The sequence below is a fragment of the Sphaerodactylus townsendi genome, linkage group LG04 (assembly GCF_021028975.2).
Source record: "Sphaerodactylus townsendi isolate TG3544 linkage group LG04, MPM_Stown_v2.3, whole genome shotgun sequence".
Lineage (NCBI taxonomy): Eukaryota > Metazoa > Chordata > Lepidosauria > Squamata > Sphaerodactylidae > Sphaerodactylus > Sphaerodactylus townsendi.
The window spans coordinates 109,450,049-109,467,767 of record NC_059428.1 but is presented as its reverse complement, the minus strand read 5'-3'; the positions used below and the strand labels follow the sequence as shown (position 1 = coordinate 109,467,767).

General features: G+C 41.7%; 1 protein-coding gene across 1 annotated transcript in view; it reads left to right on the top strand.

Annotated features, from left to right (window-relative positions):
* FARP1 (FERM, ARH/RhoGEF and pleckstrin domain protein 1) overlaps positions 1-17,719 on the top strand; it is a 224,522-nt gene that overhangs the window by 145,160 nt on the left and 61,643 nt on the right. The window contains exons 5-12 of the mRNA XM_048494114.1: positions 609-687; positions 2,537-2,634; positions 4,326-4,440; positions 5,315-5,462; positions 5,998-6,093; positions 11,166-11,329; positions 15,398-15,466; positions 17,628-17,703. Coding sequence (XP_048350071.1) covers positions 609-687; positions 2,537-2,634; positions 4,326-4,440; positions 5,315-5,462; positions 5,998-6,093; positions 11,166-11,329; positions 15,398-15,466; positions 17,628-17,703 — 845 coding nt within the window. The remainder of the gene's footprint in view (positions 1-608; positions 688-2,536; positions 2,635-4,325; positions 4,441-5,314; positions 5,463-5,997; positions 6,094-11,165; positions 11,330-15,397; positions 15,467-17,627; positions 17,704-17,719) is intronic.

Genomic DNA, 17,719 nt, shown 5'->3' with positions numbered 1-17,719 from the left:
TGGCTGCAGGCACAGAGAATCACTGCAGCACCATAAAATGTCAGCCGTGAGCAGCGGAGAAAACGGACAAGAGAGCTTTAACCGTTGGGTGGAAAAAATATGATGTCTCATGAGCTCCACAAAGCAAGGAGACGACATGCAGGTGGCTTCAGGAAAAAAGGTCCACATTTTAGCAGCTTCAAAAAAAGATGTCTTGAACTGCAATAGGTGCCTTGAGGACATCTTGGGGAAAAAGGTATACAGAATTCCTCCACAAGACGTCTTTTTCTGCATTCTCAGGACATCTATTTGTGCTGTGCAGAATGGACCAGTGTGTTCAGAACATAAATGTATTGATATCTAGCCGATCATCCGCACACTTTCCTCCTTCCCCTTGCAGCTCACTGAGTCCCTGAAATTTTATTCCTGGAGTGAGCAGACCTTAGGCTAACATCAGTGGAAGAGGAGCACTGGCAGAAGCCACCACACCTTTTTTCTGACAACTTGAGTGCCCTTAAAAGTTTGGAATTGCATGGTTGGATCCTGTGAGGCACAAAAACAGAATGTTTAGTTTAATTGCACAAAATGTTTATTTAATTTAGTTTGTTCCCCCACTCTTCTTCCCCTAGGGCCTAAACATGTAGTTCTAAAATTTGTGGTGAAATTCTTTCCACCTGACCATGCTCAACTGCAAGAAGAGTTAACAAGGTTAGTGCCATTTGTTTTCATTTGCATTTAATGGGGAGAAACCAACCGAATGGTAGACTTGTGTTGTACTAATCTAAGGAATAAATCCGGTCAAGGCAGCTTATTCGACATTTCTGCACTTCAGGGTGTCTGTGCATCTGTGGGAAGGACAGCTTCTCCAATAGCCTCTTGCCCTGGGCGTATGCATGTGGAGGAAGATTAATGGCCATCATGAAGCATGTAGATGGCCACCAAGAAGCCTTAGAAGACTTTATTAGCCCTTTCCACCTTTAAGGGTTCTTCCCTGTGTAATTAGAACTCTTCTGTATCTATTTGGTTCTATTATGAACTTACAGCAACAGCAGAATAATAAAAAGCAGGGGAGACTAGCATAGTTTTAATATTTGATGCAATCCTGCAACAACTGTGATTAGTATTGTGAGGGTTAATATTTAAAATTTGATATCAAATGCTTACACTTTTCTGAAATTACATTTACAATACGTTTCCCGTGATCCTAAATATTGTAGATTTCATTTGAGCTATTTGGTGTATGCTGGTTTCCATGTCTTTCACCTGTGTGCATATCTTTGGACTCATTAGCTCCGATTTCTCCGTCTGGTTTTTTCCTTTTTTTATCATGATTTCACATTTCTTAAAATAGCTCACTGCAAAACAAATTAACTTGGAGAAGCAGGAAAGGGGCGGCAGTAGACTGTTGAAACAGCTAATTTTGTGCCTATGTTCAAGGGAGACGATAAAAGCCACCCAATTCTCTGCAGTCCTTTTAGCCTCACTAACAAGTGAGATTTTAAAGCAAATATTACAAGGAATGTTTTTTAATGGAAGAGATGGATGAAAAACAGCACATGGTACATAAGGGAGCTTAGATCCATCTATTGTGATACAGATCTTAAATTAAAAGCTTCAGACAGAATCTGAGATCTAGTTCAAATTAACCACTCCAACCTGTAATTGTTGTGACACAGTCATTCTCTCTTTCTATTTTTAATCCAGATTTTAAAATAGTTTTAAATGGCAGCATTCTTTATTTTTACAGACTTGTTTTATAAGGGTTTTTTTTTTTTTTAGGGGTGAGGGGAGACTTCCAACATTTGTCAGTGTCAGCCTGGCCTGTCTTGAGAGTCAGAGGCCCTTTCCACATGGGCCATTTACAGCGGCCCAGGGACGGCAAAAACACCGTCCCTGGGCAGCTGTTTGCACAGGAGGCACTACTGGATCGCAGAAGCACTGTCCTGGCCACCCAGGAGCGGCATGAAGCCGCTCCTAATAACCTAGCTCGTTGAGCGAGGTTATTCTAAAATGCCGTCTTCCCATTGGTGCAGTGCGAACCGCACCGCTGGGAAGACGGCGCTTTCCCCGTCCCCTCCACTCACTTCGTCCTCCAGCATGCTCTGGAGGCCGTCAGGGACCCGCCCAGGCTGCCCTCCGACCTCCAGCCACCTCTTCTGCGCCGGCTTCTGCGGGGCCACTCGCACGCTCCCATGCGAATGGCCCCCTCCACCGGCATAATTTCTGCCGGTGGAGAGGCGCCCTTTCTGCTGTGCAGAAAGGCGCAGAGGCACAATTTAGGCATCTTAATAAACCACCATCCTAAGCAGAAGTTGTATTCTTCTTAACCCATTGAAGTCAGTGGTCTTTGAAGGGTGTCACTCTGCTTAGGACTGTATTGCTACTGTCCCTGTCAATTTTTGTCTTACCCTTTCCCTCTCCCCCACCTAAACAAATGAATCCCTGATCTCTGGATGGCTGACCTATCAGGTCTTGTTGGGAGGGGTGTTTGTGTTAAGAGCTGGGGTTTTTTTTTACATTGTAGGAAAGAAATAATAGCAGTATTTGCACTTTTCAGGTACCTATTTGCGTTGCAAGTAAAGCAGGATTTGGAAAAAGGAAGGCTAACGTGTAATGACACAAGCGCTGCTCTCTTAATCTCACACATTGTACAGTGTAAGTAAAGCATGTTTAATCCCTGACCCTGTCTGGGATTTGAAAAACCACATATTTCTTGCCACGTTGTGATTTGTGAACATACTTCCAGTAGATTGTAAAAAACAATGTGGATTCTATCCGCTGAGCAGACTGTGAGGCTTTCCTCCAACCTAAGTAGCCTTCTTCTTCCAGTTGAAGTAGCTCTTCTATTGGAGGAAGAGCCACAAGTTGGTCAGCAGATGGTTGGATTCACCCCACTGTATTTATTCTGCCATTTTTACTTGAATTTCAGCTAAAGAGGCTGTCAGAGCATCTTATAGAATTGATGTTACACCTCTAGTAGACTGGGTGGCAATTACAGTCAGGGAGGCCACATTTTGTAGGTTCTCAAAGATGGCAAATATCCAGTTTTCATACAGTCTTTTTTCCTTGAATTGTTTCTCTTCTGATTGATTATTAGTCTGAATTCAAGGTATTGACAGTCCTACACAGAGCCCTTCATGGACTTGGTCCCTCAATTCTGCAGGACCACCTCTGCCTCTATGTTCTGTTTCTGCCTGAATGCTCCAGCACAACAGCGCTGCTCCTCCAAGTAGGGTCTTCTGTGGGTCCCAACCTGCAAGTGAGACAAAACCAACAACTGCCCATACAGTGGCGTAGTGGTTAAGAGCAGGTGTACTCTAATCTGGAGGAACCAGGTTTGATTTCCCGCTCTGCTGCCTAAGCTGTGGAGGCTTATCTGGGGAATTCAGATTAGCCTGTGCACTCCAACACATGCCAGCTGGGTGACCTTGGCCTAGCCACAGTTCTTCAGAGCTCTCTCAACCCCACCCACCTCACAGGGTGTTTGTCGTGAGGGAGGGAGGGAGGGAGGGAAAGGAGTTTGAAAGCCCCTTTGATTCTCCTATAGGAGAGAAAAGGGGGATATAAATCCAACTCTTCTTCTTCTTCTCTGTTGTGTCCCCCACTTTGTGGGATTGCCTGCCTGAGGAGGTCAGGAAGTCTCCTGGCTTTCTGCATACTATGTTAAACCAAATTATTCAAGATGGCTTTTCTACACAGGCAAAGGGGGACTATAAATAAATAAATGTTCAAAGACAAGCACTACCAGGGACTTCTGTGCGGTGCGCGCGTGTTTCCAGTTGAGGTGAACATATGTAGGGGGACTGGAGCTGGTTTGATGGTAGGATGGGTAACAACACTTAAAAGAGACTTGACATTTGTTTCTTTACTATCAGAATTCACTGCAGGTCTGATTGCTCTGAAAAGAGGGATGTGTGGGCTTGGAAGGGAATTAGGATCTGTGATCACTCACCACTGAGTCTCAGAGCCTTCTGTCTGTTTTCCAGTCCCATTCTATTTGGTACAGATGGTGATGAGTATAGGATAAAATTTGTTTGGTTTGAGATTTTTATCTCTTGCACTTACTTGGGTTTAATATTTTCCGAACTTTGCCATGCATGAGTAAAATGAACACATTCCTTATTAGTGTAAAAGTGGTGTTTTCCACCAAATTTACCATTACTTTTATGTCTTTGAATCGCATTGTGTGTAAGAATCCAGCAGCAGCAAAATGAATCCTTTTTATGATAGTAGATCTTTTGAATCGTTAAGCAAAGGACTGGACATTAATTTTAGTGGATCTTATATGGGCCTTTCTGCATTTAGATTACACACCTATTAAGCAGATGCTTTTCCCCCCTCTCCAGCTGAGATTGGAGATTTTGATGAAACCGTCGATCGTGAACATTTAGCAAAGAACAAGTATATACCTCAGCAGGAAGCATTAGAAGACAAAATAATGGAATTTCATCGTAATCATATGCAAGTATTACATATTTACTAACTGAGTGGTATGGTATGGAGCACAACATGTGGCTTTTATTTTATAACTTAAGTTATAAAGGCATCAAGGTGACGGGGAGACGACAGGCATTTATAACAGAGGGCTATCTGATACTCAAACCAGAATAAAGGAAAGTTAGGGAGGTAGGTATAAGATTTGCAGAAGTGAGTTTCCAGAGGGATTTGGAATTGCATGAAGATTTCATGGTAGAAAGCACACATGAGGGAGTTGGACTAGGAAACAAAGCTGAGATGAGTCTTGCTTGTCTTTTGTTTTCAAATTTATGCCCTACTTTACCTTCAAGGCAGTTTTCTCCGAATAATTCAGACTGCTGACACACAGATAACAAACCAATGCTTGTCCATTTTCATACCATTTCATAGAAGTGTTTTACTGTGATATGGAGTAATAACTTAAAAGGGCTAGAAGACCCACTTAGATATTGAATCACATACAAAATAATTGAATTGTCCTTGAAAAATCTTAGCCTTTCACCATTAGGTGTTACAGCATCTTCCAAGCTGGGGAGAAATATCCAAAGTTATTTTTGGGCAAGACAGTGTGACAGAAGAACAGAAAGCACACACTGGCTCTGTTTCATGTTCCTTATTGAACTGGGAAGGGTCAGTCAGAGCAGTTGCTGGTTTAGCACATAGCTACAAAGCATGTAGGTGCTCTTGTACTTCAAACAGATGCAACATTTTTTTTGCATGAAGTTCTAGATACTGTGAAAGAGGCCACTGAAGGTCTTGTTTTGCATGTTTGAATGGGAAACAGCATCTGCCATGAAAATATATAACGATCCTTTCAACTTGCTTCATCCTGTGTAAAAATGAATTATCCTTCCTCCAGTGGACAAACACCAGCAGAATCAGATTTCCAGCTACTTGAGATTGCCCGCCGTTTGGAAATGTATGGAATCCGATTGCATCCAGCCAAGGACAGAGAAGGAACAAAGATCAACTTGGCAGTTGCCCACACAGGCATTCTGGTGTTTCAGGTATGCAAGTGGCTCTAACCTGCACAACCCCAGAGACTGCTTGGTCATGAAAATCGGTTTGGATTAGCCTTGAATACAGATCTCAGGAACTGCAAGTGTGCTGTAGTCTGGTTGTGGTAAAACTGTCATTGCCTCAAATATTTCAGGCAATTTTTTAAAGACACTGTGGTTAATGCCGAAAATGTTGTCACTGACGTCTCCTAAACTACCTCCTATGTTACTGTGACATATTTGGACAAACACGATGCCATCTGGGAATCCAGTGTCCGTATGCAAATGTCCCATCTATCTAACATGTGGGCTGAAATTGATTGCCTTATTATGTCTGACTTGAACAAAACTAGCTAGGTCCTTGTAGGAGCTAGGTCCTTGTAAGTGTTAACTGTCCTTTTGACTTGGACAGAATAAGTAGGCAGATTTATTCAAAGAGTAGTGTAAGAGTAGTGAATGACAGGTAAAGATCTACTTTAGTTTTTACTTGTGAGCTCTTTTTGAAAATATTCAAATCATGCTTTTTCTTATCTATCATCTTTAGGGTCACACCAAGATTAATGCCTTCAACTGGGCTAAAGTGCGAAAGCTGAGCTTTAAGAGGAAGCGTTTTCTTATTAAACTGCGACCAGATGTCAATGTAAGTCTTTGGAATGGTGGTGTAGAGTGGCCAGCCATTTTCCTTAGATAAATTCCTTTTCACTGTTCATGTGCCTGACAAACTTTTGAAATCATGGTGACTGCTTAAAAATCTCTTCTGGCATACAGGTGCTGGCTTCCCTATCCCCATTGAGTGGACTAGTTTTGTTAAAGTGAGTGATGGATTGTCTACTTGTCAAAGGGCCTTCCTGTCTCAAGGTTTTGGCTCTGCCAGGAGAGAGAGAGAGAGAGAGAGAGAGAGAGAGAGAGAGAGAGAGAGAGAGAGAGAGTGTTTTTAATTGCCTTCAAGTGGCTGACAACTTATAGCAACCGTATGAATTAATGTCCTCCAAAATGTCTTATCATTGACAACCTTGCTCAGGTCTTGCAAACTGAGAGCCATGACTTACTTTATAGAATCAATCCATCTCATATTGGGCCTTCCTCATTTCCTGCTACCTTCAACTTTTCCTAGCTCTATTGTCTTTTCCAGTGACTTTTATCTTCACATAAAATGTCCAAAGTATAATAGCTTTAGTTTAATCATTCTAGGGAGAGTTCAGGCTTGATTTGATTTAGAGCCCACTTATCTGACTTTTTGACAGTCTGCTGTATCCATAAAACTCTCCTCGAAAACTACATTTCAAATGCATCAACTGTCTTCCTCTTGCCTTTCTTCATTGTCCAACCTTCACACCTATACATAGTAATAGAGAATACTGTGGCATGAATTAACTTGATCTTGGTTGCCAGTGACACATCCTGCCACTTAGGAGTCTTTTCTAGCTCCTTCAAGGCTGTCATTTGCAGTCTGAATCTCCTGATTTCTTGGCTGCAGTCTCCCGTTTGGTTGATGATTAAGGAACAGAAAATCTTGAACTATTTCAGTTTCTTCATTGTCACCCATAAAGTTGTTTAATGCTTCAGTAGTCATTACTTTTGTTTTCTTGATATTCAACTATAATCCTTCTCTGGCATTTTCTGCTAATAGTAGCATTTTCTGCTAATAGTAGCATTTTGTCCAAAGTATAGACTACACATGAAAACAATTGGATGCTGTGAGGCACACAAATTTCTGTTAAAATCAACTTTATCTTTTCATGTTCTACATACAAAAAGCTTTGTTGTAATCTATGAAACACAAGCTGCTTTTCTTCTGAAATTCTCTTGTATGCTCTAGAAACCAACACAGATTTGCAATGTCTCCTTTGCCTGTTCCTTTCCTAAACCTAGTTTGAACATGCGGTATTTGTTGTTCCATTTATGCTAGGGGTTTTTTTGTAAGATTCTGATCATCATGTCACTCGCATGATGGTCAGATAGTATCTGCAGTCTTTGATGTCTCCTTTTTAGAATTGAATATAGATTGAGTTTTTCCAGTCTGTGGGCTATTGTTTTATTTTCCATATGTGTTGGCATATTCTTGTTAAGATTTTGATGAACTCTGTTTCTGTAACTTTAAATACCTTTATAGATATCTTATCTGCTTCTGATTTGTTTTTCCCAATTACTCTCAGTGAAGATTTCGCTTTACTTTCTAAACGGTAGGTTGTTCTTCAAAAGGGTCTTGAAAGCAATATGTTATCCTTTCATCTCTTCTGTATAGTTCTTCAGTGTATTGTTCCCACTTTTTTCTTTTGTCCTATTCAGTTAATGTATTTTCATATTGATCTTACAGAATGTCTAATCATGCTTTAAATTCCCCACTGATTTCTTGGATGTTCTCTTCTATTTCTTTACTCTGGAAATTATAATACTTTTCTTTGTGTCTGTGTGCAAGTTGCTAGAACTCTGCAAGTAAACTTTTGATTCTGTTTCTACCACCTTTTACTTTTGCTTCTCATCTATCTTTAAAAATTTTGAGAGTTTCATTGAGGCTTTCCATTTCTCTTAACTACAGGAATAGTCTTTGCACATTCTTCCTTGACCACATTCTTTGATCACATTCTTCCTGATCCAGCAGGCTCTTTCTTATGTTCTTATGATAATATTTCTGATTTCAACCCATAGCTCTTCTGGTTCACATTCACTTCAATTTAGTAATGCAAATCTGTTCTTTACATTCTCATTACATGAGCACTCTTCAGAAATGTTGCTCAGATTGTATTTTGACACTATGGATGTTTTTCTTCAGCTTTGTTCCAAGATGAATTTGTGGTCTGTACCATAATCAACTCCTAGTCTTGTTTTAGCAGAGACAATTGTGCTTCTTCATCTTCTGCTTTTGATTATGTAATCTATTTTATTTCTGTATTGGCCATCCAGTGATGACTACATATATAGTCATCTGTTTTGTTGCCTGAAACTTGTTTCCAATGAACAAATTGTTGTCTTCACAGAATTCTGTGGGTGGCCTTCCTGCTTCATTTCGTGCTTCTAGCCCAAATCTTGTAACAATATTTGATTCTGCTCTCTGTGTATCAATCAAATCGTGTTTACTTGGGCTTTTTAGGCTTGCTACTAACTTACCTAATTTATTCATTTCCTTACAACACACATCTCAGCTGTTTCTATATTTTCTGTTCCACCCCATCCATCACAGAAAATGTTTCTTTTAAAAGGTTGTAAAAACATTCTTGTATAAGAGCATGGTTCCAAAGGTAAATTTGACAGGCAGAAGAGTTAAGCCTGATGAGGATGGAAAGTGAATGAATGGAGAAGAAAAAGTGGAGAAATTAGATGATTTTGTGGGGCAAAATGATTATTTGATCCAGGGATGCTGTATTTACTGTTTTTTGGATGCCAGTTGTACAGTTTTAAGACTGTGCTTGGCTGTGAACGTTTGTTCATTTAGGTTGGTCTTAGATACAAATAGTTTTCTCTCAATCCTCTGAGGTCCTATGTACTTTCTCCTTTCTTTACCTTATTAATGATCTCCACTGAGAGCAAAATGTATATTTTTGCTTCAATAGCTTCATCCGGTCTCTTTATGTTATTTTATGGGTTCACTTTCATGATAAGATTCCTTTTCATTTCATTTTAATGGGTAGTGTTTCTGGATGCAGTACGTTTGTTTTCCATCCAATTTAGCTGAAATTTTCAGGACTAGACCCCTCAGCCCAAGGGATCCTTCATACCTGGTATCAAGAAGATAAGAAAAAGGGTCCTGGTTTTGTAGGCAATTAAATGAAAATGTTATACAGTAATTGGCTAAACACAGAGGAACAAAGTGCCTTTCATTTATTCGTTTTCTTACAACACATAATCAATGCATTTTAGATTCATTTTTTCATTAATGTATTGATGAATGCTTTCAGGTCTGGAATCAACTGGCTGTTGTGGGTTTTCTGAGCTGTGTGGCCCTAGTCTGGTCGTTTTAACTCCTAATGTTTCACTTGTGTCTATGGTAGATGCCCCTGAAGATAACAGGCATACTAGACATTTGGAGCTAAAACTAACACACAGCCCAGACAACCCTCTGAGCCATTTTTCATTAGTTATTAAGCAAACAAAACAATCAGCAGTCACCCAAATCAGAGGACAAATGCTTATATCCTTTTCCACTGAAAGATCTAAGAGTGGTCAATAGTGGTGTGTTGGAAGAGTGAGAGTAGAGAGCTTCTGCAGTAGAAAATAGTCCCAAACAACTATGAGCATTATAACTTGGGTGATAGCAATGGTGTAGACTGGCCTGGCTTGATGCTTGTGGTGGTGGGAGGGGGGGGGGGAATGGGAAAACTGTTGCTGGGCCTGGTGGGGCAGGGTGGCTTTCCCAGCTTGGTGTTTGCAGCAGTGGGGGAGGGGAATTGTGAGGGTTTTTTAATATATTTTTTTGCATTCAAAGAGAGAGGAGGAGAACAAGGTAGGCATTAGGACCCAAGGGGAACATTCTACAACAAAAAAGGTTCAGGAAGTGATGGCGGATAAATTCACCATTGTAAGATCTTTTGGTGGAAAAGAGTATAGTTGTATCCACCGTGGTAGACTTACTTCTCGCAGAAGAAATGTGGTGTAGTGTTAGAGTTTTGGTCTTGGCCTGGAGAGACCCAGGTCCAAATTCACACTTGCCATGAATGTCGTTTAGAACATTAGAAAACTTGAATCTGGAAAATTTCATTTTCTCACAGCCTACCTCTTAGGACTGTTGTGAGGATACCATAGAGTAGAGGAGAACCATCTGAGCTTCCCAGAGCTTCTGGTGGAGGGCTGGATAAACATATTGTCTAATAATTCATTGTCTCTGTTGGATTGATTCAGAGTGGGAACTGTTAAGATTGAAAGTACCTGCACAGAGATTTCCCTGTGTCAGGAAGAAGGCTCAGCTGATTTTTATTTCTGACATCTAGCTTTCTGCGTAGATGGATTGTTTTTTTAGTGGAGGCGTACTCAGTCATGATACAGGCCAGATATACTACCACAATGAGAGCTAACCTAATTCTTTGTGACTCTTCTGCAATGTCTGTTCTCCTTATTCAGAACTAAGTCAGGTTATTTCTTATGAGCCTTCATGACTGAGAAAGTTCTTACCACTCTAAAATATTGCCTGTCACATCCCCTGTAACATTACACAAAACAAATGTTTTAAGGCTTGCATCAAATCAGATAACAGGATTTGGGGGGAGGTGAAGTAGGTCAGCAGCAGAAATGATTAAGTGACTGCTTTAGGAAATTGGAGGCAGGCGTGTGGATGTAGCTGAAGGGCTTCATACAAGATGCTGCCATTATAATGACAACCCAGCAAAGTTATAGCTTATCATGTGTTTTCCTCTCCTAAAAAAATAACACAAGTAGGCATCCTCTCAAGAGTTTCCTTCTTTCCTGCCTAGATATTAAATTGTCTGAAAAAATGATAGTGAATTCAAAGTCTGTTTCATTCTTAAAAGAGTTGTCCAAAATAGGTCCATGTCAGTAATTTATGTAATGCCAGTGTTTTCCATTTTTGCAGTGTGATGGAAAGGGTATTGCGATTTCTTTTATGAACATGGTGCCATAAAAATGTTTTAAATAGAAAGGAGACGATCTGCATGAACTAGAGGAATCTTGAGGGGGGAAATCCGCTGTTTTGGTATGACTACAATATATCCTCCTTGCTCCCACAATTACAACATCAAACCTACTTCCATTTTCTTTCAGAGCTCCTTCCAGGACACACTAGAATTCCTGATGGCCAGCAGGGATTTTTGCAAGGCCTTTTGGAAGATCTGTGTGGAACACCACGCTTTCTTCAGGCTCTTTGAGGAACCCAAACCAAAGCCAAAACCTGTTCTCTTTACTAGAGGTTCATCCTTTCGGTTCAGGTAGGATATAATTTTTTTTACCATACAGATTTAGCCAAAGACCGTGTTCCCTGGTCCTAAGGTGCTGAAAAAGTGACTGAGTTTTTTGCAGGAGATATGATTCTGTTTGCATTTTACATCCTCCTCTCTACTGTTAGGTGCCAAATGTTGGCCTCTTAAAAGTGTTGTGGATTCTGAATAACAGCTCACTTTGTTTATGCTGAACATTTCAGTAGTTTGCTGTCAAGGAGGTTAACACAGAATATATACAGGAAGGTTAGAACTTATCCCAACTGCTTCTTGCTGCTTTTCTAATGCTGGAGAAAACAATGTTGGGGGAAAGACCCCTCTCCCCCTGGGAATAGAAGATCTACAAGGAAGGGATGTCACAAAGTTCTCTCCTAAATCCTCAAGCTGCCCTGCCTCCACTGCTAACTGGAAGGAGCCCCCCCTTTCCCATGCTCACACAGCCACCTAGAAATGGCAGTACCCTTAATTTGAATGCCCCTGTGTAGTGTTGCTCATGAGGCTAGTAGATTTTGTTGTTGACTTTGTGGAATGATTCATAAAATTATGAGAGGCTGGGATACTGGTGTTGATTTATGGGGGAAGTTGGGGAAAGGGTGTAGGAGTAGAAAGTGACATCACAGAATTTCAGTCTCTGTTAAAGTTGGCATGAGATTAAGCGGGAGCCATCCGTAGAGTTTCGGCACTGTATTTCCTCAGGATTTTTATTGAGGATACCTGTAGTAGAGAGCCCACAGTGAGGAAGCAGTATCAGAAGTAATTTAGGAAGTTATGAGTTGGATCCAGTGTGGTGTTTCTGCAAGCACAAGGTTTTCTGCACACACAGCATGTCTTCCTCATCCCTAGCCCTCCCATGGCAGACTAAAATGCCCCACAGAATCCATTTCCTAGGAGACCTCTCTTCCCCAAGAGCAAGGTTTGGGGGGAATTTTGGCCTACTGTGGGTAGGTGGGAGCAAAGGGAGTCATAATATGTGGATGGAAGTCCTCATGTTAACAGAACCACTGAGCTCAATCCAACACAGTTTCTGTTTCATAGAGTAGATGGGTCAGTTCCAGAGTAAGCTGGAGATGGCTTAGGAAATCACCTCAGTATTGCAGTAACTCAGAAGTAAGAAGCTAGGTATTATTAGCCTAGTAATTCCTATTGGAATGGGTATTGGGTCCAGGATAAGGACTGGAGTCAAATAAGCAAGGAAGGTAATACCCATGATATAATAACAAAGGGAAACTGCCACCAACTCATGTATGCTTACATATAACAGACTGTAAATTGACTGGTCAATTGACAACATTTGAATAACTACCCCAGTCCCAGTACTTTCTTTATACCACAAAGAGGTACAAAGCGCTATTCTTATCTCTTGAAATTTGTCTGGAACCAATTTTTTTTTGTTTAGATTTGCTTGTAGATTCTGGGCTGTCACCACATATGTAGGGGGAGATTTCAAGATATGAATCTCTTCTAATTGTCCAGCAGGAGTGAGAGTAGATTTTTATATTGTGTATAATACAAACAGTTACTTTTAGTGCTTTTGTAATGGTAACTGTGTTGTGTATCAGGGTAAAAAACTGAAAGGAACAACGAAATTCTGCCTTTTAGCTGCATCTGTGTTGGTCTCAGCATGTCGATTGCTATTCCAGCTCTGTGTCGAAGCATTCATTCCTTTGTGTCTCCCTCATAGTACACCTTCAGCTTGACTTGCGTAGGGTTTCCTTTGCATGCTAAGCTTTTCATGAGTATTTTTGGGACTGCTGAGGATGCAGTTTTTGAAGCATATAATTTGTGGTAGACATTTGTGCTGATATCCACATTTCTCGCTGCATATCCTAGAGATGTATTCAGTCTTGCAGTAAAAGTAAGCCTGGTGCATCTTTAACAAGTAGGGATCATTTTACTGCCTGCTGCATGATTGTTTAAAAAAAAAACCTAAAATAAGTACTTTGAGAATAAATGTTCACTGTAGTTTTCATGGGCATATTTCAGTGGAAGAGAACATAGTTTGCATTCAGACATTCTCAGGTTCAATCCTTACCTCACCAGCCAGAAAAGGATCTTGAGGATTCTTGGATGGCTGCTTTAAAAATCAGTTGCATGTCAGGCTCAGAAGCACCCATGGTTTGACTCAATATGTCTGTATCTAATTGTTTGCCTTTCCTGTATTAAATTGTCTACTGAGATATTTGAGCCTATGTACTTGCATTGGCTTGGATCCTATGAACATGTCCTACATTTTACTAGATAGCCTCTGCCTCAGGGTACACTTCCTGTTCCTCTAAAACTTCCATTTGTGCAAAGACAATGGTTTTCAGTGGGCCCTTTTGCAGGTGGAGGTTTTAGCACAACAGGAAGTGCCCTTGCTCACAGGATCCCAGCCATCGTCTTTAGTTGAAAGCAATATCACCATCCTTTCTGGAGAGATGAATAAGAGACTAACGCTTGACTAGTGATACTTCAGGGTCTTTTAAAAAAAAATCTATTAAAACACTAAAATCTCTTTGTCTCATTAGTACTTATTCTTGTTTCCTATTTCCTGAACTGGCTAGAATTATGAAACTGTCTATCTGATTCTTCACTAAAATTGTGATTTGGCTTTTATGAAAGTAGATTTGTAGTCAAAAAGGAAACGGGCATTTTCCATGTGGTTTGGTACCAGCTGAATATTAGTTCTATGTTGTTGCTTAATGTAAAGGGGAGAACTATGCAGTTTTGGTTTATGTATTTACAAGGCTAACCTTTTAATGCTTACACACCTGGTGAATTTATTCCATGTGTACCACTTTTATGTAAAGAACTGCACACACTGCATTGTGCATGATGAACATGCCAGTGTTTCTTCTGCCACAAGCATATGGGACATGAAGGCTTCATTTGAAAACTAGTTTCTATAAGCAAACAAGGCAAGACCATAACTTAAGCTGGGGAGATGCGGGGGAGGGCATGTGTTCTAAACACACTTTGAGTAAGGAGCAAAATGAGTGCATGTCATATGTTGACCAACATTAAAATATGTAATTTAATATTTCGGTTCTGAACAGTGAAGCACATTTTCAATCCAGAGATGAACTCACTCAAAGTCTTAGTGAGGGAACCAAGCCAGACAGTGTTGGCACAATTACAGCAGTTTTGTTGACTGTGTGTCTGCAGCCCAACCAGCAGAGCACGTTTGTCCAGGGGCGTACCACCCACATGGATGGGGGGGGGTCAAATAATGCCGGGTGCACTAGTGGGTGGGGGGGCAAAATCACTCCTCCTTCCCCGTGCTGACCTGGGGGTCATTTGACACCCCCTGTCTATGTGGGTGGTATGCAGCACCCATCCGAGCCACCTCTTTCCCACCCCAGGCTCTTGGGCGGAGGCTCGGATGCAGAGGCGGCTCAGACAGGCACCATGGCGGCAGGCCACCTCTTGGGTTGCAGGCCCAGTGTACTGCCCCTCTTCCTCCCTGCAGGGATGTGGGAGACACAACTCGAACAGGAGCCGCGGCAGCAGGCAAACCCAGGAGCTGGCCTACCACTGTGATACCTGTCTGAGCTACCCCCAAGCCCCACCCCCAAGCGTGGGGGTATACCTGGAGCAGGGGTTGTCCCCAGGCGCCATTTCCCCGTGATAATGCCTCTGTGTTTGTGCCCTGCATTCTCCTGGTGAGGGGATTACAAAAAACAATGATGACGACTCTGGTTGGTTAGCATCAGCAGCAAATATTATTGGTCCAAAAGATTCTGAGCTGGAGCAGTTTGCATAGTGAAACTTTGATGAGCATCCAGAGACCCAGTGGGGTATAGTGGTTAGAGTATAAATTTGTTTGTTTGTTTTTGGAGTGTATACCTCACTCTGTGCAGAGGTCTCAGAGCAACTTACAAAATTAAAAACAACTGTAAAAAGAACATTAAAAACATCAACATATAAAATAATAATAAAACATCATAGTACCTCCCCCCTCATGATTGGATGCCTTTGTAGCCGCCTTTGTCCACTGAAACAGACACAGTACAATGACAGGGCATCTTATTAACCAGTTTAGCTGATTTAACTTTAGTTTGTTTGTTTTCTTCTTCACAGTGGCCGAACTCAGAAGCAGGTTCTTGACTATGTTAAAGAAGGAGGACACAAGAAAGTCCAGTTTGAAAGGTTAGAGAAACTATTCAACAGCTTCTTCACTGCCAGGAGATTGAATTATGACGGCCATCTTAGATGACTTCACATGGGTTTACTGTGCTGGTCGAATGACCAGATAAAATATCTGTCCTTAAAAATTTGAGTATATATACATGCATGAAGGATAGGTTTGTCATTGGATATTATGTGTGGTGATCAAATGGAACCTCCATGTTCCATGTCAGTGTACCTCTGAATGCTATTTGCTGGGAGGCAGTAACAAGGACCTGGTTTCCATGCCCAGCTTATTAGGTTCTCTGCAGCTGTCTGGGACCCGGAGCTCCGGACTTCTTCAACCACACCAGCAACCCCTCCCCAAGCCACTTACCTGCAGGACTTGGCAAGCCATGGCAACCCAAGAACATGGGAGAACCAGGCAGATATCCCAGGCCAGGACTAGCAAAGACAGAGCTTGTCTCAGAGCCCTGCCTGGCAGGAAGCAGGCCCAGCTGTAGGAACAGCCCTTTCCTGCAGGGAGCCAAAGAGCAGAAGAAGGGCCAGCAGAGGAAGAGCCTGGCCAAAGGGGCCGGGGGCTGCAGTAGAGAAGGAAGCCTGAAGGAGCCAGAGGGTCAGGGAGAAGATGGCTAGTTGGTAACTGCCTGCTGTAATTACAGTCAACTGTTAGCAGTGTCTTACTGGCATGCTACCCAGGTTGATAATATATGAGACCTGACAAAGGTCTCTGAGGTGACGGGAGCACCATGGCTGAGCTGAAAGGTAACCCTGGTCACGACAGCAGCATCTTGTTGGTCCTTGTGAGAAATGGGAAATTGGACCAGCTGAACCTTTGCTCTAATCCAGCATGACTCCTGTTATCTAACAGTAGTTGTTTTTAAGAGCACTTCAGCGTGCTGTTATGGTGAAGAGCAGTGGACTCTAATCTGGAGAATCGGGTTTGATTCCCCGCTCCTCCACATAAAGCCTGCTGGACTTTGGGGTAGTTCAGATCTCTTTCAGGCCCACTTACCTCACAAAGTATCTGTTGTGGGGAGAAAGTTGTAAGTTGCTTTGAGACTCCTTATAGGAGAGAAAGGTGGGGGAATAAATCAAAGCTCTTCTTCTTCTTTAGAATAAATAGGGAGGGTCTCGTGTGCCCTTTTAGCTCTCCCTAGTAAATGTTGTCGTGTGATATCTCTCCATGGGTCAGTAGGGATCAGGTGCTTTACCCTTTAGCCAAAGGAAAGATTTGTGGAATTATGTTCTGTACCCAGCCTGCTTGGTCTACATGGGGGAAGAAGCAGTGTGGGATCAGAAAAAGCTATATGTGTGTGCGTGTGCGTGCATGCGTGCGTTGCGCGCGCTCGTGCTTCCTGTTACTCCACTTAGGTGCTAAACTGCATTTGAATACAGAAACAGTTTTTGTTTACCCACCAATTAATTATATACCCCTTTGGTTTTTCCTTTGTTTGGATCGTGTCAGTAATTTTGGTTGCTACTTGAAATCTTGTTGGTTTCCACTTGAAGAATCTTGAAACCATCTGTGAATGATACTGGGGCCTTCACTAGTTTCCTCCTCACCCAGTGAAGCCAGCTGTTCTGATGCTTTATGAATAGGATATGATGTTTTCCAGAACAGGTTTCCAGCAACCAATTATGTCTCCCCCTCCCCATACACAATTCAATTTTTAAACTTTGTACTGCCAGAAATGACTATACATTATTATTGTTTCCTTAATTAAAAGCAGTGGAGATCAAAGAATTAAAGATCTGAGCCATTGTTTAACACAACTTGTGAGTGGTACTAAAATGTTAGACAATGGAAAGGTGCAGATTCTCGCAGGCTGTTGCCAAATGTCTTTCCAAACACACCTGTGTCACAGTGTGTTCAGTGTTTTTTGTTAAATTGTGTAATGATCCTAGCAACAGGTTTGTGTTTTGAGTCATCTTTGGGTCACAAGAGTATTGCTACTTTAGTGCCCTGTGCTTTTCCTTTTATGATGTTTACACAGCACATGCGCCAGGCGGGTTTACCAGCAGGGAGAAAATCTGTCTCTGGGCAAGAAGCTCGTTTGAAACTTGAGCTTTTTGCTTTGATCCAGAATTATCTGCAGTTGATTATTCACCCAGTGGGATGCATGCGGGTGGGAGCATTGCATGGGTTTTGTGAAAAAAAAATGTTTTTGTTTTTCCCCAGGAAACACAGCAAGATTCATTCAGTCAGGAGCCCAACTGCAAAGACTTCAGAACAGCATTCAGAGGTGCCAATACAAGTCAGTTATATTTCAT